The sequence below is a fragment of the Macaca thibetana genome, chromosome 8, assembly GCF_024542745.1.
Source record: "Macaca thibetana thibetana isolate TM-01 chromosome 8, ASM2454274v1, whole genome shotgun sequence".
In the NCBI taxonomy this organism is placed as follows: Eukaryota; Metazoa; Chordata; class Mammalia; order Primates; family Cercopithecidae; genus Macaca; species Macaca thibetana.
Window position 1 is genome coordinate 76,638,037 of NC_065585.1, and position 24,286 is coordinate 76,662,322.

At 36.3% G+C, this 24,286-nt stretch overlaps 1 protein-coding gene across 2 annotated transcripts in view; it reads right to left on the reverse strand.

Annotated features, from left to right (window-relative positions):
- Nucleotides 1-24,286, reverse strand: part of PREX2 (phosphatidylinositol-3,4,5-trisphosphate dependent Rac exchange factor 2) — a 283,120-nt gene that overhangs the window by 194,123 nt on the left and 64,711 nt on the right. For both annotated transcript variants that reach the window (XM_050802148.1, XM_050802149.1), the window contains exons 5-8: nucleotides 19,511-19,612; nucleotides 16,179-16,340; nucleotides 8,358-8,491; nucleotides 1,784-1,887 (exon numbers count right to left, since the gene is read on the reverse strand). In XM_050802148.1, coding sequence (XP_050658105.1) covers nucleotides 1,784-1,887; nucleotides 8,358-8,491; nucleotides 16,179-16,340; nucleotides 19,511-19,612 — 502 coding nt within the window. The remainder of the gene's footprint in view (nucleotides 1-1,783; nucleotides 1,888-8,357; nucleotides 8,492-16,178; nucleotides 16,341-19,510; nucleotides 19,613-24,286) is intronic.

Consider the following 24,286-nt stretch of genomic DNA (forward strand, 5'->3'; position numbering starts at 1 on the left):
CATCTCTTTATCTAGTTCTCCAGTTGCCCAAAAGCACAGTAATCATAGTAATCACTATCACAACTCAGTCAGACCATCAATGCAGATGGCACTAATAGTGGCACTCACATCCCAGGGGGTGAAGGGAGAAAGTGGGACATAAGGGGTGGATATTCAATCTCTCAGGAAATAAGGCCAGGGGCTCTATGCCCATGGGAAAGCCTAAGAGTAGAAGAAAATAAAGGAAGTGCCTAAGCAACAGTGGGGAGGTGGTCCCATTATGGGTAATCAGGTCCAATAAAGAACAGAGTAGAAGTTCGTAGTGTTTTTCTTTTACTATCTGACTTCCTCCCAACTCAGGTTCAAAGTTGGACATTTGGGGAGTCTCTTGAACATTAAGGTTACAGAGGCAAGATAACTCTTACCATGTTAGACAGATAACTTTTCTAAATGTCACTATATAGTCTTCTTAGAAAGCACGGAATAAATTACTGCTACCTTGTAAAAAATAATGTGTACATCCTGCTATGGAAAGATAGCCAACTAGGTCCCATATGTTAGCATGGGAGTATCTGCAACTGCATTACAGTCTGTGGCATAGAAACGGATTTGAATTGGGACATCTATCTGTGCCAACTGCCTGGCAACTTCACACCACCCCACAGTTAGCCACTGAGGAACCTCTCTACTGGATGAGCACAATAGCATGGCTCCGAAGCTGAGTGTTCAGTCTCAGGCACCACCTGAGTTTTGCTCATTGCATTCCTTTTTCCCCTTATCTACAGCAATCACAGTTCATCATTGTAAGTACTTGACAATTTATTCAGATGCTAACAACAGTATTGAGAAATTGCCTACAGGTGAGCATTTGAAATTCTGTGCTTTTGACAGATTATAAATATCCTTCTCCCCTCTGGGACCCCAGAGTGACAATGAAAGCATGTGAGAGGTGGAGGGAGTTTATCTGTGTCCCAATCCCATATGTATAACGAATATAACCAAAGTATTTATTTATATGAAAGCAAAAGACATTTAGCAACAGTTAATATATTGCATTTCATCTTGCCTTTTCTCCTAAAAGCATATTTTAAAAATTCTAACTAAAATCATTGGGGGAAAATGGAATTCACTTTACTAAGTGAATTTATTTTAGAGACTTTTTTTTTCAAATGGAAAGTATAATTTATTTTAACTTTATTTTACTTAATGTTTGTGACTAATCATGATTTCATAAATTAGCTTATAAAACCCCATACTTTCAAATCTATAAAGCAAAAAGTTACTACCTTTGAGTAATAAGATATTTAAAACAAGCATTTAAAATTACACAAACCACCTCCATCCACAATTTGCTTACAAGCAAATTGACAACCTGTCTGTATGAATAACAATTACATAGCTAAGACAAATCTAGAGTTTGCTATATTCTACAGCGAATATATTATAGGAACAAAACATCATTCTTATGCTTATAAAATAGCATTAAAGAAAATTCATTTATTAACTATTTTCTGCACAGTGCTCTCTGTTCCAGTCCCATGAATGCCATGGGACACTACTCGGCTATTTCTCTGTATCTATGTTTCATGTTAGTGTGTTTTGGCTACATATAATTTTCTACTTTCACAGTAGTCCTCCCCTCCCTTATCTCACCTTTCTCTTTCCTCTACCCAACAACTTTACCTAACAAAGTATTTCTAAGTTCTAATACACGGCAAGTGAATTATCCAAGTGAGAAATCTGTCTTACAAAGGAATTTACTACTTACCATTGGCATCCTATTTAAAATCCACAGATCACTTACCAGTGCCATCATCCACATTCTCCACTTCCATCACCTCCGTGTTGATCCGGCCACGAAAAAGGTACCGATGTCCATCTGTAGATGCCTTGCTGTTCTTCAATCGTCTTAAGATGGAATTAAATCAGAAAGACTTTGTTACTAAACAATGTAAAACAATGTCAAAACAATATATTTTAAGCAATTCTTTGAAAAAAGACACCAGTTCAATTGACAATATCAAACATTAGACTCCTGGAGATCTTTACATTTGTCCTCCCTCTCATAATAGCACTGGTTGCTTTAATGAAGTATGCAACTTGCATATTAATTTTTAAAAATAAATTCAAGTTTTAAGCTAAGGATAGTATACAGGTGGGAGAGTGAGTATGTGTTTTGCTCAATATAAGACATCAGCAGTGCCCAGTCAGACTCTGACAGACACTAACAACTGGTCATTTTAAAATTTCATTTGAGTTTCTTTCACCTTCATGACTCATTTTTCAGTAACTAGTAGGTAATTTCCAGTTAGTACTTATGATCCGTCTTCAAAGAATTGGCTGTGCTAGAGGTTCTTAAGCTCAGTGATATCCAGCTATAAAAATATTTCTCCTATCATAGTGTTACAATATAATCACTGTATACTTGTTGAACAAGTCTCTTAATACCTTTGCAATCCTTCAAAAAGGCCTTATTTATTTCTAAAACACCCAAAACATTTCAAAACTATGTATATATTACATCTAGTGCCAGCTTTTAATCTTAAAAAGTATATAACACAAAGTCAAAAACCCAGTTTACAGACGACCATTTCTAACAATGAATTAGGAAGTTATATATGTTTGTATTTGAATCATTAAGCACACAGGAAAAAATATTTTTTCAATGTTTTTCTTTCATTAAAAACAAGAAAAATTCTAAGAAATGATTCAAGGAGATTAAAAAATACCTAGTCACTCAAGAGATTTCCATTGACCTAGACTATTCAATTGGACTCAGTGACAAAATCTGGCTAATAATTTAATATAGTCAAATAATTATTAATGTGTTGTGTTATGTAGACACACGTAGCACAAGTTAAGATGTAGGTGTACACAAACTGCAATGCCCCCTCTTCCTCTCCCATGCAGTTAGATACCTATCCCGGTGTGGACAGGGTGGGCACAGGGACGTGTCTCCAGATGCTATCACACTCTCCGGGCTCTTTCCTTGGGAAAAAATTGCATATTCCTGACTTAGCTGTCTTCAAGCCTCATCAAAACTTAGTAGTCCATCATCTCTACTAAAGAAAACTAAGCAAATCGATTAATTAGCCTTACTGGACAGTTTGTCCCCAGACCTTCATCACCTTGCACTCCTCACGTTCATTTTGAAAACAACCTCTAAATGTTCTTCATTAATAGGCATAAATCGATGCTCTAAATTAGGAATTCATCCCAGGTAGCTATGAAAATTGGCCTCACAGGAGGTTGACTCTAGAGGGGAATGCAGATCAGACTAATACACAGGTAACTAATATGCAGGTATTATTTCCAGCTGGAAAATAATATCATGGTGTTTTGAAAAACAGAATTTCTTGTAAGTTGGTAAACTAACTTAAAACCAATCATACTGAAAAGACTTAATATCCTTAACAGTTTTAGTCACAGGCAAAATAATCTGGATTATATATAAGAATCCATCACTTAGTTCTATTTTCAACATATCAATTTTTTATGATCTTACTGTGAACTCTGTATGGGCTTTGTATATTTCTCTTGGGCTGCAGATATTAAGACTCAGTATAAAATTCCAGTAAGTGTTTGATCAATTCTATAATTCTTAGCTCAAACAGATTTTGATTTCTTCAGAAAATGGCTCTATTGAAGTTTAAAGACTGAAAAGCCTATAGTTTGAAAATAATTATGCTGCATATTATAATATTGCAAATTTAAATGTCTTGATTCTATTATTTAATTCCTAATTATGTGTTGTAGTGGTCACCAGGACACATATACAAGAATGTACACAATAGCAGAAAAACTGGGGACAACCCTAAAGCCCATTGATAAGAGGATGAATAATTAAATTGTGATACCTTTAACTAATAAAATATTATGCAGCAGGTAACATGAAGAAATTTTTGCTACACACAAAATGGATATACATTTTTAGAAACTATACTGAATACAAATTATAAATTGCAAAAAACTAAAACCACTATGATACTATCTTTTAAAACTCACAAACAAGCCAAACTAAGCAATATCATGTTATACATATCAAATAGTATATCATAATTTTTTAAAACTAGTTTCTACTGAGATTAATAATATTAGAAATATCCAGAGCAAGGATGCCTAATCTGGCACTCTGCTATTTAAAGAACGTAATTCTAGAATTAAATTCATCAGGTCCCTACTTCATATAATTACAACATTATGGAAGTTTGTAAAAGGTTCCCTTTACTCATATTTTCTGAAAGATCCCTACATCTTAGAAAGTATATGCTGCGGTAAAGTTCATAAGGGAGTGAAGCATTCTAAGTGAAGGGAACAGATGGTTTGTTCAAACAGGTTCTCCAGTCCTGGAAGGGAATGGACATGATGAACTATTTTGTTATTTCCATTTCTAACCACTATGTATTTGGTCCACGTAATACATTCATTAAGTGCATTTGCTAAATAGCAGGATTTTAATTTGTTAAACTTTTCCCGTGTTTAATGTACTTAGCAATTCCAGTCATAAGACCACATAATATCATGATTTGTCCACTAATGTTAATTTCGTAAAAGATTTGGGTCTTGGCCGGGCGCGGTGGCTCACGCCTGTAATCCCAGCATTTTGGGAGGCCGAGGCGGGCGGATAAAGGTCGGGAGATCGAGACCATGGTGAAACCCCGTCTCTACTAAAAAAATACAAAAAAATGAGCCGGGGCGCGGTGGCGGGCGCCTGTAGTTCCAGCTTCAGGAGGCTGAGGCAGGAGAATGGCATGAACCCAGGAGGCGGAGCTTGCAGTGAGCCAGGATCGCGCCACTGCACTCCAGCTTGGGCGACAGAGCGAGACTCCGTCTCAAAAAAAAAAAAAAAAAAAAAAAAAAAGATTTGGGTCTTGATAGCAGGCATAGATAAAGATGGGATCAATTTTAATGAAAAACGATTTCATTCTCAAACGGAGAATTGCACTAAAACACCTTGATTCACATTACAGTTTCTTAATGCGTAACACACAAGTAAAATAACAGCCTCTTCTACGTCTTCCAAAAGTCAATTTCTATCAATCTCAATCTTGCTATCAAACACAGAGAACTTAGAAGAACATAATAAAAGATTCATTTTCACATTGGTAAAAAGGAATTTTAAAAAACTCATCAGAATAGAGATGTCAACAATTTAATTATTTTGGGGCTCTAATCCTAGTCTGTTCCCTCTCATAAAGATACATGTTGTATTCCTACGTTTTCTCAGCTTATCTAATTGCGTTTTTGAATTAATGTCTCTTACTAGGGAATTCTAATACTAAAACTCACATGGCAGAACTACCATATATCATCATCATAGCTACCAAATGTTTGCTAACTTGCTCTGGGCATCTTGATGACTGATTTAAGAAGACTCATTATCAGAGATGAAGAATAACTCTCCCTTAAGTCTGTCTTACAGATCAGTCGGTTTTGTGTCTCTAATTCTCACTCTACCAGAAAATATTTGACTATAGTTTTCTAAATTCTGAACCTGGAATAAATAGTCATTTAAAATCCTGTACTTTCAACTACTGCTTTACCTTTAAATTGAATGAACCTATTGGTACCATTTCACTAAAACAAATGTGTCCTATATATGGTTAGGGTGAAGCACATAAAGGCTCAGGAAACTTTTCAATTAAATGTCACTCTACTGTTTTGCTTAACCAACATGCAAAAAAATTTTCCCAAGAGTTTAAGAAAACATCCCATAAAGAACATTCTCAAGAAAAAAGTGTATTCATGCTTTAAAACAAATAGCATTATATCAATAACTTTAATACACAAATTATTTACATTAATGATGGCTAAGCTCTACAGGGGACTAGTTTGAGTTTCATTCACTCATTCATTGATTCTGTGTTTCTCAGCTGTCTATCACAGGTCTGCTCCAATTTCCAGAGAAATTGCATTGAAGGAGCAATAAGGCCCCTGTTCTCATGGACCTTGCAGTCTAATCTAGTAAAGGTGGCAGGAAGTAAACAAACTAATAATGAAGGAAATAGCAAGTGACAAGTACTTTCCCGATATTGATAGTGACTGGGAGGCCACATTAGATGGGATGGTCAGGGAAGACACTTCAGAGGGAGTGATTTTTAAGTGAGATCTGAAAGCCACAAAGAATCTGGCCATGGAAAACTCAAAGGACAGGGCACACTGGGAAAGGAAACAGCCAGTACAAAGGCCCTAATAAGCGAGCACATGTGGCATAATCAAGGAATGGGAGAAAGAGAAGGCTAAAGGAAGGAGTGAGGTATTGTGTTTGGAGAAATGGGACGTGATGATGTGAGAGACAGGCAGGAGCTGGACCAGGCAGAATTTTGTAAACTAGGGTAAGGAGTGTGAATTTGAGTCTAGGTGAGGCCAAGCATGGTAACTTATGCCTGTAGTCCCAGCACTTTGGGAGGCTGAGATGGGAGGATTGTTGTGGCCAGGAGTCCGAGACCAGCCTGGGAAACACAGTGAGACCTTGTCTCTACTGAAAAACAAAATTAGCTGGGTGTGGTGGTATGTGCCTATAGTGCCAATTACTTGGGAGCCTGAGGCAGGAAAACTGCTTGAGCCCAGAAGTTCAAGGTTGTACAGAGCTATGAACATACCATTGCACTCTATCCTGCCTGGGCAACAGAGCAAGACCCTGTCAAACAAAACAAACAACAAAAAAAGAACTTTATTCTAGGAAGCCAATGAGGGCTTTGAGCATGGTGACAACATGATCTGATTTGTTTTATAAAAGGTGCTCTGGTTTCTGTGGAGAGCACAAATTGTGGATGCGTAAGGAAAGATATGGTGGGTCAGTTAGGAGACAACTGTTGTCACCAAAGGGGGATCCTGGTGGCCTGGAGCATAGTAGTAATGATGATGGAAAGATGTGGAGAGATGTTTGTATGTTTTCAATGCAGATGCAGGAAGATTTTCTAATGGATTGGATGTGGAATGTTGAGGGAAAAACAGGAACCAAGGCTAACTCATAATTTTTGGAATTGAGAAAACAATAGAGAGGGAAAGCTAGGAGAGGAGTAACTTTAGGAAGGGGAATCCAGAATCCCATTTCTTCCATGTTGTGGTTGAGACTCCTTGTGGCCATCACAACAGGCAGGCTGTAGCAGTTGAGATTGCTGGGCTAAGTATAGAGATTTGAGAGCAACTGACACAGATGTGGGACATGAGTGATGGGAATGGATAAAATCAGCTGGGAAAAGTCTATGAATATGAAGAGGGAAAAGGAGTCAAATGCAGAGCCCCACAGCACTCCAATATCCAGCCAAGAGAGTGGGATATAATAACATTAAAGAGAAGAGAGTGCTTTGGGAAGGTAGGATTGCTCAGCTAAGCTACATGCTGCTACAAAAACAAGCAAAACCTCAAAGAGCAGAAAAGTGACCACTGGAATAAGAAGCACAGCAGTGCTTCTTACGGTGATTCTGATGGGAGTAGCTCAGTGGAGGAGAGTGAACAAAGACCTTGCTGAATGTTGCTCATGCCAAATAACAAGTGAGAGAGCAGAAAAAGTGACAACATAAAACTCCTGCAAGGAAGTCTGCTGTGAAGGGTGACAGTGCGACACAAGATAAAGGACTTTTAAAATTTGAGATAGGAGATCTTCGGCAATGTTTGGAGTCAGAAGAGCTGAAGTGACAATACCAGAGGAAGAGAGCTAGGAGGATGGGGGATGATATTCAGAGTAGAATGCCTGAAATGAAGATTTCAATTTTATGACTGTTGGTATTGACAAGGTAAAAGTATGGCCCTAGGACAGGAGACTCAGGTGTAATGGCAGAAAGGCTCATTGCAGGCGAAGAGACAGTGGGCTTTCAGGTCTCAAATTCTGGATAGATCATCCACGTGAGTTTTGAACACCTCCAAAATGGCAACAGGAGTAGGTTAGAAAGAAAATGATGCAAGAGCTAGAGAAATCACTAAATTCATGTGTGACAGTGAGATATTACGTGTTCTATAAAGGGGAGATGAGGGAAAGGTAGTGGAGAGGAAAGACTCATGGCATGAACTTCACATGTGCTGAGATTATTGAAGGAAGAGGGGGAAATGATTGGGAAACAGGATTAGGAAGCAAGGAAGACACAATAGCCACTCCTCCAGGGCGTGAGATATGTGGGATAGAAACAAACTGCACCTCTCCTCAAGAGGGCTCTGAGGACCCAGCATCATCAGATGACAGTGACATTTCAGTTAGATTTTACAAGAAGGTGAAGCGAACAATCAGAGAGCAGACTGAACAAATGTGAAGAAAGGCACTGATGGACGATGGGTTCTGGGAAGCACAGAGAGAAAGGTAGAAACTGAGCTGGATGACCCCCAGAGGGAAAGGTAGAAACTGTGACCACTTCTGAAGTGTGACCTGCTTAGGATCTTACCTGTGTTTTCTTTTGCAGTACACCAAAAGGTTATCAAAAAGAAAAAACACCCGTTCTTGAATATTTCCAGAAGAAATTTTCAGTAAGACTCCACACATTAGCATTTCAGTGCAGGTGTCAGTGATGTTGGACCCCTAAGTCAGGAGAAATGCAATTAATGTCTGCTTACTTGGTTGACACTTCTGTATATAATTATTTTTCTACTTACAATTATAGTTATTTTTATTTTAAGAAGCAATCTATGCACAGGCTAAAGTGCAAACAAACAGTAGAGAGAGTTATATACTGATTGGAGAGCCCCTAACCCCTCCGTTTCCCCCGATCAGTCTCCTTCTGTGTCTCCTTCCAGGTTGTGTACATACACAAGCATATAGACTACATGTCACCTATGTCATGTTGAAAGGAGATGACTTCAAATTAATTCATAATGTTAACAATTAGAACTTATCTGTCTTTTTTACCTCTTTTTCCCCAGTATGTGGGAAAAAGGGGCTCCATAGGCACAAAGTACATGAAATTGTCTACATGTTTAGCAGGTCTCAATTTATATATCCACCCCTAGGATGGAGAAAAGAAATAAAAAGAGAAAAAAATATTTAAAGGGAGCAACTTTCCACAGAGCCTTTCACCCTATTTATTAGAAGTTGGCAAAGGCACATTAGCTAACTAAATAAGTGTTTATAGCATGCCCATCAAGATTACACGACTAGTGACAAAAGCAATTCTTAACACAAGCACTGGCCACTAGAAGTGAAGAGGAGCCACAAGATGGAAGGAGCCTGGCCCACTGAATCATCAACAGAGGAAAGCTGCCCCCTGAGTTGGACATGAGCATCGGACTGTGGTGGGAGATGCACAGAAATGTCTATTTCGAGCCATTATAAATATTATAGTCTATTTGTTTCTACAACCTAATCTATCATAACCAATGCACTGAGTTGGACCAAAAAAAAAAGAAAAAGGACATTTTCCATAAAGATCTATATATGTGCTCTGCAAGAGACTTTAAGTTTCAACTATATCAAGATTCTTTAAATCGGGAGTAAATTTCTAATTTTTGTGTAACTCAATGTTTCTATTTTTAATGTTTCATATTTAAAATTTAGAACATTAATTTTAAATTTCATATTTCCACAATAATCACTGATAATAGTTTCTCTGGTTAATTATAAAAATTTAAATTAGGCCGGGCGCGGTGGCTCAAGCCTGTAATCCCAGCACTTTGGGAGGCCGAGGCGGGCGGATCACGAGGTCAGGAGATCAAGACCATCCTGGCTGACACGGTGAAACCCCGTCTCTACTAAAAAATACAAAAAACTAGCCGGGCGAGGTGGCAGGCGCCTGTAGTCCCAGCTACTGGGGAGGCTGAGGCAGGAGAATGGCGTGAACCCGGGAGGCGGAGCTTGCAGTGAGCTGAGATCCGGCCACTGCACTCCAGCCTGGGTGACAGAGCGAGACTCCGTCTCAAAAAAAAAAAAAAAAAAAAAAAAAAAAAAAAATTTAAATTAAAATAACAACTAACTCCTACAATGACAAATCAAACTTTCAAAATGGGGAATTAATTAAGAGAGTTTTTAAATATTAATTTGATTATCTTTATATTGCAAATTTTAGACATTTTCCTTTATTATTTCTTTTTTTTTTGTGAGACAGAGTTTCGCTCTTGTTGCCCAGGCTGGAGTGCAATGGTGCAATCTCAGCTCACCGCAACCTCCGCCTCCTGGGTTCAAGCAATTCTCCTGCCTCAGCCTCCCAAGTAGCCAGGATTACAGGCATACCACCATGCCCCGTTAATGCTGTATTTTTAGTAGAGACAGGGTTTCTCCATGTTGGTCAGGCGGGTCTCAAACTCCCGACCTCAGGTGATCTGCCCGCCTTGGCCTCCCAAAGTGCTGGGATTACAGGCATAAGCCACCACACCCGGCTGTTCCTTTATTATTTCTTTTCATCCTGAAAGTGGATATACAAGTGAAGATTTGGCAAAAAAAAAAAGTTACAAAATTTCATGTACTTTATCATGTGTTCATTAAGCAAAGTGGTTTTAATTTACAGCAATTTCACAAAGTGTACAGAATAGCTCTCCCTTAGACCATTTCTTATGATGACCCGTATAGGCCAACCCTGGATGATAAGCTGTTACATTATGAAAGGGTTACTGCAGATATCATCTTAATTTTCACATTAAATAAATCTCCCGAGTACCTCAAATTAACATATGCAGATATTAGTAGGTGCATTCTTAACAAAGCATTTCCTGACTTGTTGATAATTATCTTTCTTAATAAATGTAAGGAGTATTTTATATAAAATTGAACTAACTATAATGACATTGTTATCTTACAACTGATTCAAAGTGATGCTACAATCAATCAAACCTCTAGGTCTTTTTCCTCCATCCTGTACGTTAGTTTGACTTTTTGAATCACCCGTCCATATTGATACAAGAAACTCTCAAGCCCCTTGCTAATATACAGACCTATTCTATCTAAGGCATTACTAAAAGTCCCCATCAGTTCCTCATTCCTGATCAAAAAACAGAGTAAGATTGACTGACCTCTTTAAGGTCAACATTTCTTTATATAAGCAACCCAAATCATCAGTTTAGTCAATTACTAATCACATTTTTAGTAAATAAGGACAAGCACAACCATTGATAGCTTCTAGAATTCATGGTTATGCCGCAAAGTGTATCTCACAATATACATATAACTTCGGTCAGATTGTGTTTTACTGAATCTGACTGAGATGTTTCTGTCACTGAGATGATGTACCTTTAACACTTAAAGCAGGCTTCAAGAATTAGTGCAATATCACCTTTCACCATCTTCTACCACAGTAATCTACCATCATGGCATGAAATATCTTCCTTGAGTAATTAAATAATTCCCTAAGAATTGTTAATGTACTAAAGGATTCTATGTCAAAATGTGCAGATTTGTCTAAAAATATCATCCTAACACAGCAGCTCACAGCATTTTCCTTTATCCTGCATTTATCTTTGAAACTCTAAAGCATGCCCACTGTGCCTTTGATTTCCCATGACTTAAATTTGTGCATTATCTCTAGGATAATGGCCGGCAAAAATCATTAAGAACTGTTTAACCACAGATATGTATGAACTGACTGCGGAGAGAAACTACAATCTTGGAAAAGATGAAAGATGACAGGAGGCCTTGAAATGTCCCCACTCGTATACAATGCATCAGCAGACAAAGATCTAACAGAGCTAGATCCATTCACAGTGGAAGAAAAGAAAATTGACAAGACCGACAACTAGAATGTGCTTCATAAGAGAACAGTTCTGATATCAAAGGAGTCTCTTAAAAACATTGATGAAGCATTTGAACATTCTTACAAAGATAAATCTTTAAAAAAATACTGTGAAAACAAACATAAAGAATATTATATTGTCTTATCATAAAATGATTGACACACCCCAAAAAAGACTCAGCATTTGATTTGCTCTTTTTGAGGTTAAAACTATTAACTAAAATTATAACCTGATTTCTGTGACATATAAAACAAATAATATAAATTTTCATTTTACTAAGATAAAGTCCCATCAAACCTTCCCCCCTTACACTTCATTGAAATTTTGTGCCTCTTTTAACCTGGATTCATTTTCAGTCGTCTTTTTCCAGAACCACTTATCCTCAAATAACAAAGACTATATATAAATCAATTCTATCTCAAGGTAGAAGATGAATTTGTATCTGCCAAATCACCTCGTACAGAGGACAAAAAGAAACAAGTACCAGCACTAAGCTCTGGAAGACTCACATCCATGAAATAACAAGAAACATGACCTGAAGTCAATACACTGTCAGGCACAAACTCAATCAAATGGAAGCAGCAAACAGATTCCAAAACCAACAAGAAGTAATTTTTAAATGGTCCTGTAACACTGTATTTTTCCATGTAAAAAGGTAATAAAGAAATGTCCAGTTTCTTTCTGTGTCTCTTTACTTTCTAAAACACAATATTTATCTTGAATCTCATTTATCCCAACACCTTCATATATTAATAATTCCTTCTCTTATCTTTTATCATAATACTGTTTTCCAGATTTGAGAGATCAATTCCAAACAGGCATATCAAGGACTTAAAGCTGAATTACTGACAACGTAATGTTTATTGATACTCCCTTGTCAAAATACTTCAGTATAGCTCCAAAGGCTACAGTTATCATTACAACATAATCAATCAACCAACACACAGACAGAGAATGGTCCTGTTCTATGAAATGAATCAGTGACTCTGATTAAACAGCTAATAAACTTCCCTTCCAGGGCATATTAATCATCGCCCACAATTACCTTCAGTAGACTATCTTGCAGAATGTTCTGAATGTTGCATAACTTATATGACTGAGATATAATAAATTATACTAACAAAAGGCATAACTTCAAAAATGAACAAATAAAACATACACTATAGATTTTCTGTAATGGCAGTTACTACATAAACGCTGACAAAAACCTAATTTTGATAATCAACTTACTTTTAAAAGACAAGCAGGAAAACAAACTTAATCCAAAGCATTTGCCAAATTTGTATCTGAGTGGATATAATAGCACATGGTAAGGAATATAAGCTTTAGAGTCAAGCTGCCTATTTTCAGATCTAAATGTTGTCACCTATTAGTTATAAGAACTCGGGTAAGCGAAATAGTCTTCATTTTTTAAATCTATTCAATGAAGAGTATAGCATCTCAGCCAACTGTGGAGATGATTATAACGCACTGTATGTGATTATAACGCATACAATGGAGAATCAGTTATTTCCCCAAAAAGAAATTGGAGGGCTGGCAGTCAAGTTCCTCTGCCCTTCCCCTAGCAAATTCACCCAAGCAAGATTACTTGAATCTTGGATTTTGATCTTCAGTCTTGAGTGTAGTCATATAAAGATGGAAAAAATTATTACAGCCTATTCATTTTAGCTAGGGCATGGATGAGACTGTCAAACAGTTTCAGCCGCCTAGACACCCTTCTCAGGTCGGACGCTGTAGCTTTTGTGTTGACTCTGCAAGCTACCCAATCTTTTAAATTAATTTTTCTTTTAGTTTCTGTTGCTTACAACCATATAACCATATTTAAAATACTACCTCATATTTGCATAACATCTTACAGTATTCAAAGCACTTTTACTTATTTCATTTGACTTCTGCAATAATCCACACTCCATACAGGAGAGGAATTATATATCATCCCCAAACAAAGGGTTAGAGTCCAGACTGAAAACTGACTCTGCTCAAAAGCCATGCTTTTCTCACTGTCATATGTTTTGCAAACAATAAATTTCAATTGCTTCTTTACCTAATTCAACATTCGGGAATGTAAATAATTTAGTAACACAAAATACTAGATAGGAACATTGTGCCTAAGAGATGTTATTGTTTAAAACGAAAGCTTTCATTTGATTAACAGTGATAATTAAATGACAGAATAATACACCTATAATAGAAATAATGCAAATTCATGGTATATCAGACTTGGATTCCATCAAACAGAATTTTAGTTACTGAACGAACAGTGTCCTCCCTAAGGAGGCCCTGAACGTGGTCTGCAGGAGCCTATGGAAGGAGCTGGAGAAGGTGTTTCCTAGCATGAGCCCAAGACTCCTAACCTCAAAAACTCGTCAGGGAACTCTGCATTCTGTAACTGTCATGCCACACTACATCTGAACTTCTCCACGTCCTAATCCTAAGGTAGCCTCTCCACAGATACACAAGGCTTCCGCAGGCTGAGCAAGGATCCCCATTAGCAAGTCAAAGACAGCTCTTAACTCATTACAGCTTCCTCCCAGGGCCTGAATTCAGCCTGTGTGACTCTATGTCCTTACAGAGAGTCCTATGAAACTAGCAATTTCTCCTAAACTCCCCAGAAGGGACCAGGCCTGAAAATCAAGTTGCCCCCCTCGATGGGGTGGTGGACTGGGACAGGCAATGGAGCTCTTATCACAAATTGCCAAACCCACTGACTGGGCCCTGCTCCAAGCTGCACTCCCTCAAAGTCCCAAAACTCCCAATCTCTGTATGGCCGTCTTTCGCAATCATTGTCAAATCCTACTCAAGTAGAATTTATGTTGCCACTTCTTCTTGGAATCACTTTCTTGGAACCCAACTTTCATATTATCTCCTTTGTGCCTCCTGGAACTGACTGTAGAATTTAAAAACAAGGACTATTTAACTTACCCAAGTTCTTATACCTAACAAGTGGCAGCATTCTTCTCTAATTTCTCTGAATACACAACAGAATTCCTTAACTCCATCCAGTTTTCCCTGTCTCAGTGTCCCATTTTCTCTTGCTCTCAGAATGTCGTAAAACCACAAAAGCTGGTGAAGTCGGTTGTGGGCTACATATGATATAGTTCCACCTACATTCATTCTTCCTTTGAGTAACTGGTGTATACTGTGTAAACAGTATCAATAACTTTTAAGGAATCTCTCATTTCTACAGTACACTCAATTTTTAGGATATACACCAGGATGAAACAAAATTATGACAGATTCCATTTCCTTAGAGTGCCGAAAAAAGTCTCTGAAGTTTTTGTTTTAGTAAAAGGCCTGGCACATTTCATTGACAAATTCTGCAATTTAAAGCAAGTTCCACTTTTCTTCCAGTGTTTGAGTGACAACAGAACTCCAAAAGCAAACTGGAGTCCATTTTTCTCATCACAGCAGGACAACAGCTCCCCAGGAAAGAAATAATCATCATGAATTAACTGTAAAACACACAACCATTTTAGCCGCCTGAAAGAGGCAGCATTCATGCTGAATGTGAGGGCACTCTGGACACTTGAAATGGAAAGAGTTAGACAAAGAAGCAGCTAGGTCAACCCCAGTTAGCATTTTAAAAGATTCATAGGAGAGAAGGGACAAACGGGAGAATTCCTTAAGGTCAATGTTTGAGGTTTCTTTGCATATCTGGGTGGACATAATTTTAGGTCCAAATGAAAATTAACATATCAAAGGTTAAGAAACAAATTCATCTAAAGCCTTAAAGATAAAGCAATCCACTTAGTTTTATGTGATAACAGTATTTGGCTAGGAGCATTTTCAATCTTTCCTACACTTAAAAGTTATCTTAATTGCTTACTTTATAACAAGAAAAAATTTGACCTAGTCCAAAGCTTATACTCATTTAAATTAAGGCAACGTAATGACAGAATTTGAGTTCATTCTTTGCATAGTAGTAAAGTAACATAGGACTCCAACCCCATGAAATAACTGGGAATCAAAGTTACCATTAGCTGAAAATATTTTACAGATTTTGAACTATACTCTTCTTTTTGGCATAAAAAAATTTCCTTAATGACTCAGGAAGTCATAACATTTTTCATCTTGAATAAACCTTAAAAATAAGATCATAGCCAATTCCTTCAGTTTATAAATGAAGAAATCAAAACAAAGAGGTTAAGTGAACACGTAATTTAGAGACTGAAAGTAATATCACAGCACACCTACTGAACTTTCCGTCCCTTCTTCACTCTCCCAGGATTCAGGCTATGTACTTATGGCCAAAGTTAAGAGAGGAACAGAATCATCATGATGCATAAATGCTAAAATATTAAAGCTTATAGCCCACATAGTATCTATTGGCTCCATCACAAACTTCTTCGGTCAAGGTTAAGTCAATTAACCACCACCTTAAAGATACTTTAAAATAATGATGAAAGTGAGCACTTTTCAGAATTGACTGTAGTCCTCAAGAAATATCTAAGAAAATGACCATTTATGGTTCCATCCAACGCCAGTAATTCTGCACAAGGCCTGCAACATTAAACTATCTTAAGCTCGATTGTCGAGCAAAGTGAATGTACCTCCCAGCCTTCAATGTGAGACTGCCATTCCTCTAAAACTTCTAACTTCTCCATCTGTCTCTTGGCCTCATTTATGTTGGAACAGACAGCTTTCATGGCTTGGAGGGCTTCCATCACTGCTGCATAGTCACTGTGTTTCCGTGGAGTCCGCTTCAGCAACTCCTGTTTATACACAAAAAAACAAATTGCCCTTTGATCTTCAGCTTTCTGGTACAGCAGGTTCATCCTGACCAGGAAATGAAAATTGCAAAGATCGTGAGAGCCACTTCCATAAGTGACATCACAAATTCCTCTAAGATTAAGATCAAAAACAAAAGTTTGAATCAACGAGTAAGTGTAACCCAAATGCATATTTTTGCAGTCACTTTAATTTTTCCTCAAACTTACTTTGTTTTTAAAAATTAAGTTAGGTTCCTCCTTTTGAATGGTCAAATATCTTACCAGGAACACAAATTTTTATGTTTTTAATAATTTGACTTTTGTTCTAACAGAAGCACATCTTTATATGTTAATTTCATTTTTCTAGAGTCTTTAACAGAATAACAAATCTTTAAGTATGTCATAACTTCAAAAATAATTTAAACATCTTATTTTCTAATATTTTTGAGAAACTATAAAAATATGTCATAAAGTAAAATTTTAAAATAATGTCTTCTACTACAACAAGATAATTTTATAAATTCTATAATACTCCATCATTAAAGGAGCAATTTATGCTGTTTTTCCCAATTACTCAGGCTTATTCTATGTGATGAATGAACTACCATGTACCCCTCAATAGTTTCCTTTTTTGTTTTTGGTATTTAGGGGATTGGGAGGGTCTTTTTATTTCTATTTTCCCCACTCATCAAAACTAGAATAATCTTTAATCTCTTAAACATATTGAAAGCCGTTGTTAGTTGTTTAAAAGCACAAAATTAAACATCTTCACCCACTGTCTAGACAGTTGGGACCACATTGCTTTTTAATTAGTCATGTGTTTCCTTACTACAGTTGCCATCATCACGTAACTAACACAATTACAGAAATCCTGAGGCAAGTCTTGAAAAGAATTTTCTAAATTCTCAACAAACAGTGTGAAAATATGCAGTTGTTATATTCTTTTGAGTTCTGTTATTGTTGAAAACTCTGCCATAAACTTGGACCCTAAATTCGTTATGTTCACACCTTGTTCTGCAGAGCTAACACCAGAGGAATACATATTATATCACTCCCAAGACAAGGTTTAAAAGTTGTGCTGGATCACAAATCCATAAATGAGACATGCAGGCTTCTTTAAAAACTCTAAAGAGTAGAGGCACCTGTAAATTACGTCAAGTGGTCAAGTCAGTCTACAGGCCATAATTTGGGGTCCAATCATCTAAGGAGTTGAATATGAATTTGCATAATGTGAAATAGTGAGAGGAAACCATCACTCACAATCTGTTAGCCATTACTTGCTAAGAACCCAATGTTGATTGACCAACTCAATAATTTCAAGCTCCACAAATAACATCAATGTATCTTTTCCTAACACTACAGCCTAATCCATAGAATATTTTTTTCCAAATAAATGAAACACCCTAAATCAAAGAAAATCCCAGCAGAATTTTTCAGCTGATGGTACAACACAGACAAATATCAACGCCAACATATCTATTACATGAGTTAACAGTTTTTCATGTTTCTTTGTGGAGATAATCTACCAGAAAAGGGAAAGGAGGTCAACCTTCCGCTGCTTGAAGGGGCTCTGAACCGACCTTCTGGCTAAGAAAGGATGCATCCACGATGCTTTCTTCTGAGAGGTCAGTTCAAATACTTGAGTTCATCCCTAATCAGAAATGAGTAATTTAGAATAACCACTTTGTCAGGATATAACCTTTTAATCTCCCTATCCCTTCTTAAACAAATCCCTTGGGATTCCAAAATCAGGGTCAGGAATAACTGCAGTAATGAGTACACAGGTAAACTGAGTCAAGTCAGAGGTCTGTAGGGATTCTCAGAAAGAAAGGAGACACATTTGCAACAATACTCTCTCTGCAGAGCTGGGGACTCCTATGTCAGCCTCTCTGAGGCTTTTTATGGCTTAAGCAAGCAACGCGAGACTTTTATTTCTTTAATAAGGAACAAACATTTTCAAATAAAATTTACACAGATACCCAATTTATGGAATTGACAAGAGTTGTATTAAACTACATTTTTAGTTCAAATTCAACATTTATTTCTTAAAAAGCAAATCAATAAAAACACTAGTTAATATGTCTCTAGTATTTCTGAGTATTTTTCGAAGTTTAGATGCCAAGTAGTAATTTATATATTAAAATAAATCAGAATCAAATAGATATGAATAAAAATGGCTAATACTTATAACTTACATACTATGCTAATGATTTTATAAAATAGTTAAATTAATTATTATATAATCCTATATATATGCATATATATGTATTCAAAATACACATGCATACATACGTACACACATTCCCACAGGTCTATGCTATAATTTCATCATCATTATCATCATCATCATCATCATCTCTATTTCATAAATGAAAAACCAAGGCATTAAGAGGTTCAATTACATGTCCAGTAAGCACAATACTTGGAATTTAAACTCAGAGTTCATGTGCTTAACCACTAGCCCAGGCTGCCTATCCTGATGTTATGGTTCCAAAAAATGTAGTTTCAAAAATTGCTGTCTTGACCTATTCATAGGTCCGTTGCAGTAAGGGCAGTAAGTAGTTGGCATCTTACAGTATATTTTTCATAATAAAAATTGTGGTTACTATAATGAGGCAACAAATCTACAACCATTAGTGGGATGTTTTACATCTTCTAGAGGCAATGTTTTCTTAGCAACCTCATTCCACATTCTATCATTTATTGTCTCATGTGACCCACACTATTCCCTTTAATAATAATTTTAAATTCTGGCTATGCAATTATAGAATTTTGACCATAATTTCATTAGTATCACAAAGTCATCAAAGTTTAAGGAAATCAAAAATATACCAGCAGTGGATTTATTTAAAATAAAAGGCCTTGCAAAATGCTATATAAACTAGTCATAATGAACTTAATGGGATCTATCTTGAAGCTAATGCATTTCCTCTAAATGAAACTTAAGTGTGTTTTATACAAAGAGCACCAAAAGCTCTTTCAGTGGCTTTTCCACTAAAAATCTGTTTCCTACACTATATATAAATTTGTGACAAAATGACCACTTTTTTCCAATACTTACGGTCTGCCCTTCCTTTAGAATATTAGACTCTTTAAAATAATTTTTTAAAAAGATCATCAGCAAAATATGTAGGTACAAGGAAATGGCTACAACGAGGTAGCACATAAAATACCTTCAAAATGAGAGGGTACTTGCATATTCTTTGTATTGGTGTTACTAAATATCCTTCCAAGGGAACATCTGTGTTCTTCCGTCCTCCAAGCAGCATACAGTTCTGGGGTGAAAATAATCATAATTAATTACATTTTTAAAATCTCAGGCAGCAAAACGTTTTTCTACCATAAAATGCTGAAAACTAGTGAAAGCATATGTCTTTATATACTTTCTTTCTCTAAGAAAAGCATATTCAGTCACAAACACTCATAGCTAGAAAAAGAAAAATACTAGTTACAGAACTGTGTTGTGAATCTCTATCTTAAAAATTAATGCACTTATATTCCCCTGAGTATGAAGTCTGAGGAAAAAGAGGTGGAGAAAGAGAGAGTGAGATGAATGAATGGATGGATGAATGGATGGATAAGTGGTGGATAAACAGATGATTGACACATAAATAGATAGATTGATTTTGCTTATAAAGAAAGGTATATTATGTTGTAGAAGGGCAAGTATCAAGACAGTTAGGTTCTAACTCAGGCTCTGCAACTGACAAGTGATACAACTTGGGCTGATTTCAGAATTCTAGTTTTCCTCTCCATAAACAGGGCAGGTTTTAAGCAAATGATCTCTGAGTCATTTTTTGCTATCACACTGCACCAAAGACGCTGGGCAGCCAGTGTCAGAGAAGGAGGTCAGACAGGATCTCCGCAGAGGCAAGGTGAAAGACGAAATCTCAAAATCAGGAATCAGAGTGGGGTGAAACTGAAGCAGCTTTCATTGATGATAAAATGGTGGTCAAGAGAAAACTGACTCTGAAAAATAAAGCCTTCACATTCATAAGCAACATGCAATGAAACAGACTTGAAACTTGCCCAAACCTTCTTTCTGCAGTGCCCACAACAGACAAATTATTTAATAAATATCTAACAGAGGAAGAAGAGAGCCCCTCAAATATCAAGCTAAGTTAGCAACTTTCATACTACAATTTTTAAAATACTGTTTCAGGTTCATTGAGAGGAGAGGCTGAGTGTTGATCAGGAAAGGATGCAAAAGGAAGACCGATAGTAGCAGAACAATTTTCTGCTGTCCTGAGCAACTGAATATCAGCCTCAATTTGTGGTCCAAGTCAGCAAAATCAGCACTATGAATGTAACTTCACCCAGACCCCACAGATGACATAGCAGCAAACACATACTCTTACACAAGCATCCTCTTTGGGGGTTTCACTCCCTACTGCAATCGGGTTATCAAAATATTCTTTCAAACTATATTTGGTATTTTCCCCCAGAGGAATCCTATGAAATACAACTATCTACATCTCGTTATATTTCCAGTGATGTTTCCGTTCCAGTATGTTAGCATCCCTGTAAATTACAGCAGCCATCCCCTCACCTGCCTCTGGACTGAAGTGCCCTAAAATCACTCAGGGCTATCTGGCCCACTTTTATTGCCTTGTGTATTAGTACTGTATAGATTGTGAACTCAATTCATAATCCCACAGGTTGGCTAACACTTTAGACTGGCTTAGGAGAGCTAGCTCCTTACACATACATAAAGAATATGTTTCCTGACCAGGTACAGTGGCTCACGCCTATAATCTCAGCACTTTGGGAGGCTGAGGTAAGAGGATTGCTTGAGCCCAGGAGATTGTAGAAAAATGAAAAGTGCATCAGGAACCAAGAGGAAACATTAAGCTTACCAACATGTGTGTAAATTGGAGTCACTAAAGAAGAAAACTAAGGGTCAGATAAATATTTCTAAAATAATGGCTAAAAACTTCCCAGATTTGATGAAAAATTTAATCTATAGATTCAAAAAGCTCAACTATAAATAAGAAATGTACAACCATCCCCACACCTAAATACATCATTGAACTACTGAAAGAAAAACACAAAGAGAAAATCTAGAGAACAGCAAAAAAGAGAAAAATGTCCCATCATATAAAGTACAATAACCATACAATTATAGCAGATGCCTTATCATCAGAAACAATGGAAGCCATAAGGTAGTAGAATGACATATTCAAAGCGCTGACTGAGAAAAAAATCTATCAGTCAAAAAGTTCTATGTCCAAGTAAAATTATCCTTCAGAACTGAGGGCAAAATAAAGACATTTGCAGATTTAAACAAAAACAAAAACAAAAAAAAAGACTGAGCAAAGTCATTGCTAGTAGAAATGACTTACAAGAAGTACTAAGGGCTGAAAAGTCTAATATCAGAGTCAAATACACAGGAAGAAATAAGAGCACCAGAGATGGTAAATATTTACATAAATATAAAAGACTGCAGAAAAATATAGAAAGCAATAATTGTAACACTGTATTGTGAAGTTTATAACATATATAATGTAATATATATGGCAATAATAGCACAATAGAGAAGAGATGAAATGGAACATTTTCCATTTCTATTCAGGAAATATTATAGCCAAATTTCCCCTATATTTAACTGGAATTAGGTCAGTATTAACCTAACATAGATTTGATATGTTAAGATACATATTGTAGTTCCTAGAGCAATCACCAAAAAAACTGCTAATAATACAGTTTAAAAATTGAGAGGAATCAAAATGGTACACAAAAAATGCTTGATTGACACAAAAGTAGGTGGTAAAAGAGGAACAAAGAAACAAACAAAAAAGACACATAGGAAAAAATAATAAAATGGCACATGTAAATACCATCATATTGATAATTACATTAAAAACAAACAAACTGAGGACCCCAGAGACTGTCAGACTGGATAAAAAGCAGACCCAACAATATGCCATCTGCCAGAGACATTTTAAAGATCCTAAATGGCTTGTAAGTAAAATAACAGAAAACGATATAACATATAAAGATAGTAAGAGAGCTATCACAGCTATAATATTATTAGGAAAAATAGACTTTAACAGAGGAAATACCACAGGGACAAAGAAGACCTCATGATGATAAATAGAAATATGAATATAACAATTATGAATGTGTGCATATCTAACAGAGTCCCAAAATACAGCAAACAAAAATGGACAGAATTAAAGTGTAAAATAGATAATTTAATTATACATGGAGATTTCAATATCTCATTCTCAATAATTGGATCATTAAACAATATGAATAATATGAATAGTCATTCATAGCATTGTCAATGCATATAATTCATAGCATTGTCAATATATATGAATATTATTATTCACATCTTATAATATGAACTAGAAATATAATAAAAGTTATCCAACATAAGAAAGAACATCTACCAAAAAAATCGATAGCAAACATCATACTTAATGCAGAAGGACTAAATGTTTTCCTACTGAGATTAGAAATATGGCAGGGGTACCCACTCTTACCACTTTTATTCAACACTATACTGAAGGTTCCAGCCAGTGCAATAAGGCAAGAAAAAAAAATAATTCATCCACAATGGAAAGGAAGGAGTAAAATCATCTTTATTATCAGATAATTGATCCTATATGCAAAATACCCTAAACAAGCTACAAAAGAACTACTTAACAAATACATAAATTTAGATCGCAGGACACAAGATCAATAAACAAAAGCCAATTAAATTTCTATATATTAGCAATGAACAATTTTAAAATGACATTAAGATAATTTCAATCACAATAGCATCAAAAGGGGAAAAACAAAGGGAAAAAAAGTAAGTACAAGACCCGAATACAGATTTCTCACATATGACAATAAAAGCATGGTCATAACAGAAAAAAAGTGTAATAAATTAGACTTCATCAAAATTTAAAACTTCTGATTTTAAAAAGATGATATTTTAAAAGCGAACAGACAACACTGGGAGGAAATATTTGCATATTATACATCTGACATAGGACTTAGCTCTGAAAAAACAAACATTTATAGCTCAATATAAAACAAACATCCCAATTTTTAAATGGGTAAAAGATTTGAATAAACATTTCACTAAACAAGACATGAAGAGTTAATAAGCACATGAAAGCATGCTTAATTAGTCACTGGCAAAATACAAATTTAAACTATCATGAGATAGCACTACACACCCACTAGCATGGCTATAATCAGAAAAACTGAAAATGCCAAGTGTTGGCAAAGATATAGAGAAACTGGAATCCTCATGCATTGCCAGTAAATACGGCACAGTCACAATGACAAATAGTTTGGCAGTTTCTTAATTAGTTAAACATGAGCTTATCATACAACACAGGCATCAATTCCACTTTTAATGTCACCCAAAAGAATAAAAACATTATGTCCATTCAAATACTTGAACATAAATGCTCGTAACAGCATTATTTATAGGAGCCCAAACTGGATCCAGACCCAATTTTCATTAACTGGCAAACAGATGAACAAAATACAGCATATCCATACAATAGAACAGTATTTTGCAATTAAAATGAATGAAAATGGTCCTGGCTAACACGGTGAAACCCCGTCTCTACTAAAAAATACAAAAACTACCCAGGCGAGGTGGCGGGCGCCTGTAGTCCCAGCTACTCGGGAGGCTGAGGCAGGAGAATGGCGTGAACCCGGGAGGCAGAGCTTGCAGTGAGCCGAGATCGCGCCATTGCACTCCAGCCTGGGCGACAGAGCCAGACTCTGTCTCAAAAAAAAAAAAAAAAAAAAAAAAAAAAAAAAGAATGAAAATGGATACATTCTATAGCAAGAATGAACTTTGAAAACATTTTACTAAGTGAAAGAAGTCAGGCACAAAAGATTGCATTGTATGATTCCACTTACATAAAATCTCCAGAAAAGGCAATCTATAGGGATGAAAACAAATCAGTGTGTGCCTGGTGCTAATGGTGGGAACAGAG